The 3,309-nt window shown below is 36.4% G+C and overlaps 1 protein-coding gene across 1 annotated transcript in view; it reads right to left on the reverse strand.

The window, feature by feature from the left end:
• Window positions 1-3,309, reverse strand: part of POLN (DNA polymerase nu) — a 312,741-nt gene that overhangs the window by 278,862 nt on the left and 30,570 nt on the right. The window contains exon 4 of the mRNA XM_027836282.1: window positions 2,356-2,468. Within this exon, the coding sequence (XP_027692083.1) occupies window positions 2,356-2,468 (113 nt within the window). The remainder of the gene's footprint in view (window positions 1-2,355; window positions 2,469-3,309) is intronic.

Below are 3,309 nucleotides of genomic sequence, written 5' to 3' on the forward strand. Positions count from 1 at the left end.
TGGGGAGAAAATTTGGAATTTAAAATCTTGTGGAAGTGAATGTTGAAAACTAAAAATAAATTAGTTAATTTTAAAAAAAGAAGCCCTAAAAGGAAAAGTCCGAGTCATAGCCAAAATCCAGAGCTTCCATAGCAAAGAAAAAATACTGCAAGCATCAGGAAAGAAACAGTTCAAATACCAAAGAACTACAATCAGCATCACACAAGACCTGTTAACTTCTGCTTCAAATGAAAGGAGATTTTGTAATACAACATTCAAAAATCAAAAGATGTAGGCTTATAACTACAAATCACTTACCCTGAAAAGCTGAGTATAATCCTACAAAGGAAAAAAATAAACCCTTTATGGAATAGAAGATTTTAAAGCTTTCCAGGTAAAAAGACCAGAGCTGAGCAGGAACTCTGAAACAAAAACACAAGAGTACAGAGAAATCTAAAAAGGTAAATTAATTTAAGCAATTAGAAGGAGATAAATGATGATGTAGTGCTGATATTCTAATGGAGGGAAAGAAATGTGTCCTTTTAGAACTGTAATACCTTTCAAATAGTATTGAGGGAATTAATAAAATCAAAGAGGGAAGGATCAGTTGTGTTCTAAGGGTCTGAAGAGGGTAAGATAAAGGAGGGTAATAGGAATACAATAGCGTAGAAAAGAGGAAGAAGACATTAGAACTTGCTATTTCTTATAATTGGGATGCATAAGAAGAAGAGCATACAAACATAAAGGAACGGATGGGAGAGTGGGTATCAAGTGAATCTCACTCTTGTCTGAAACTGGCAAAGGAAGGTTAAATCCATACAGTTTTGTGTAGAAATGCATTGGGGAAATACAACAAAGGAACAAACGGGGATTGGGGTGGGAGTTAAAAGGGAGGATAATTTCAGGAGGACAGGTACAAGCAAAATAACTTTCTGATTTTGAAACAGGGATTTTTAAAAGAACTGCCTGGGCCACTGGTGCTTACATCAACCCAAAGAGTTAGGCTCTTGAATCTCTGGACTTTTATCCCTTGCCCCCACACAGAGCCCTTCCCTCTGTCTAGCTCCTTTTCATGTGTTCTCTTCCCCCATTAAGGTAAGAGTTTTCTTTAGTACTTGTATTTGTATTTCCAGTGCTTAGCATGGTGGCTGGTACATAATGCTTAACAAATAATTTTTAAAAGAGATATGAAATAGAGATTCAGAGTTTTATACTGGATTCTCATTTTGTGTTCTGCTATGTATGAAAACACTCTTTATGTTTAAATTCAAAATAAATTCTACCACCACCCCACCAAAAGCCTGCTAAAAAGCATGGAGACAGGAGATGGGATGGTGTGTATGAAAAAAGGCAAATAGGCAAGTTTGACTAGAAAACAGAATACATTAGGGAAAATAACATGCAACCAGTCTAGAAAGATAGGTTGGAAATGTGTTGAAGAATGTTAAATGCCAAACAGAGGAGTTTATATTTTAACCTAAAAGTATCAAGGAGTCACTGAAGCTTCTGGAGCAGGAGAGTAACACGATCAGATATGTGCTGTAGGAATATGACTTGGCAGCTGCATGAAAAACAGATTGAAAAGGGGAGAGATTAGAGACAAAGAGACCAGAACAGGGCCTAAACAAGGATAGTGACCATGTGAATGGAGAAAAGACAATAAGCACAAAAGATATTACACTGGTAGAACCAATAACATTTGGCAACTGACTTGATAGAGGGCATGATGGGAAAAAAGTGTCAAAGTTGTGAATCTGGATGACTAGATAGTTTAGTCTTTGACAGAGAAATTAGGAAGACAATTTAAAAGATAAGTTAATGAGATCCACTTTGGACGTGTTGAGTTTGAGATGCTTATGGAACATCCAGGAAAAGGTGACCAACAATATTTAGGTGATAAGAAAATGATAATGATCCAGCTAAAGAGACTGGCTCTGCCACTTAATAGCTACATTACCATAGGCAAGGTGCTTTGTCGTCTGAGATTAGATGCTTTCCAAGGAGCTCTGAAATGACTTATTAGCTGATATACCAGAGTAGATAGTTCTTTTTTATATATGTAAAATCATAGGATCATAGATATAGAGCTAGAAGGAATTGTAGATTTTATTAAGTCCAAACTCTTCATTTTATAGATGAGGAAACTGAGGGTTAGAAAAATCAGGTGACCTGTCCAGAATTGCCCAGCTAGAAGTGTCTGAGATAGGATTTAAACTCAGGTCTTATGACTCCAAGTCTACCACACAGCCTCATCTAGGGCCTTTTATACAACAATTATATAGCAATTCTCCACTAACTGTACTTCTGCATTTACCAGAACATTCTATTCCCTGACCATCCTGATTAGAGTTAATCTACGTATAAAGCTGTACTTACCATGTTTCCAATGATCATAACTGTCACAAACTTGGAGCACTGTTTTCACAAACTCTTTAGCATTAAAGCACACAACAGTATATTTAGATTTTAGTATCTGAAACAGCACTGTTCTGTAAGACAAAAATGATGTCATTAATTTAGTCATTAATTTAAATGCTTATTTATTTTAAAAAATGTTAAAATTGTACCACAAGATGGTTTGTTGTTATTCAATCAGGTAGGTTTTCTTGGCAAAGATACTGAAGGGATTTGCCATTTCCTTCTCCACCTCATTTTACAGATGGGGAAACTGAGGCAAACAAGCCTAAGTGACTTGCCTAGGGTCACACAGCTAGTAAGTGTCTGAGGCCAGATTTGAATTCAGGTCTTCCTAACTGTAGGCCTGCCCTCTATCCATTGCATCACTTAAGCTGCCCTAGGGGGAAAAAAATCCAGGAGCTATTAATTCTAGCTTAATTAGAATTATAATTTTCCTTAGCCTCTGTTTACCTCATTTTCCTCACCTGTAAAATGGGGCTAACAAAAGCACTGACCTCCCAGGGTTGTTGTGAAGATCAAATGGCATAATTGTAAAGTGCTTAGCATAGTACCGGGCATTATATTAGTTATTATTATTTTAAATCTGGAAGAGACCTTGAGGATCATCCAGTCTTATTCTCATGTTTTAGTAATGAAGAAACTAACACCCAGTCAATTAACCAATAAGCATTTATTAAGCAATTTACTATGTGCTAGGCACTATGCTATGTGGGGGGATACAAAGACAAAAAATGAAATAATCTGTGCTCCCAAGGAGCTTACATTCATTCTATCCCAGGAGATAACAAGTACATATTTAAATAGCTACAGAATAAATGCAAAGAAGTTAAATACAAGGCAGTTGGGAGGGAAGGAACTAGCAATTGTGAAGATCAGGAGCTTTTAAAGTGAAAGACTCCACGAGGCAGAGAA

Source organism: Vombatus ursinus, unplaced genomic scaffold, assembly GCF_900497805.2.
Source record: "Vombatus ursinus unplaced genomic scaffold, bare-nosed wombat genome assembly UNPS02014818.1, whole genome shotgun sequence".
Classification (NCBI taxonomy): domain Eukaryota; kingdom Metazoa; phylum Chordata; class Mammalia; order Diprotodontia; family Vombatidae; genus Vombatus; species Vombatus ursinus.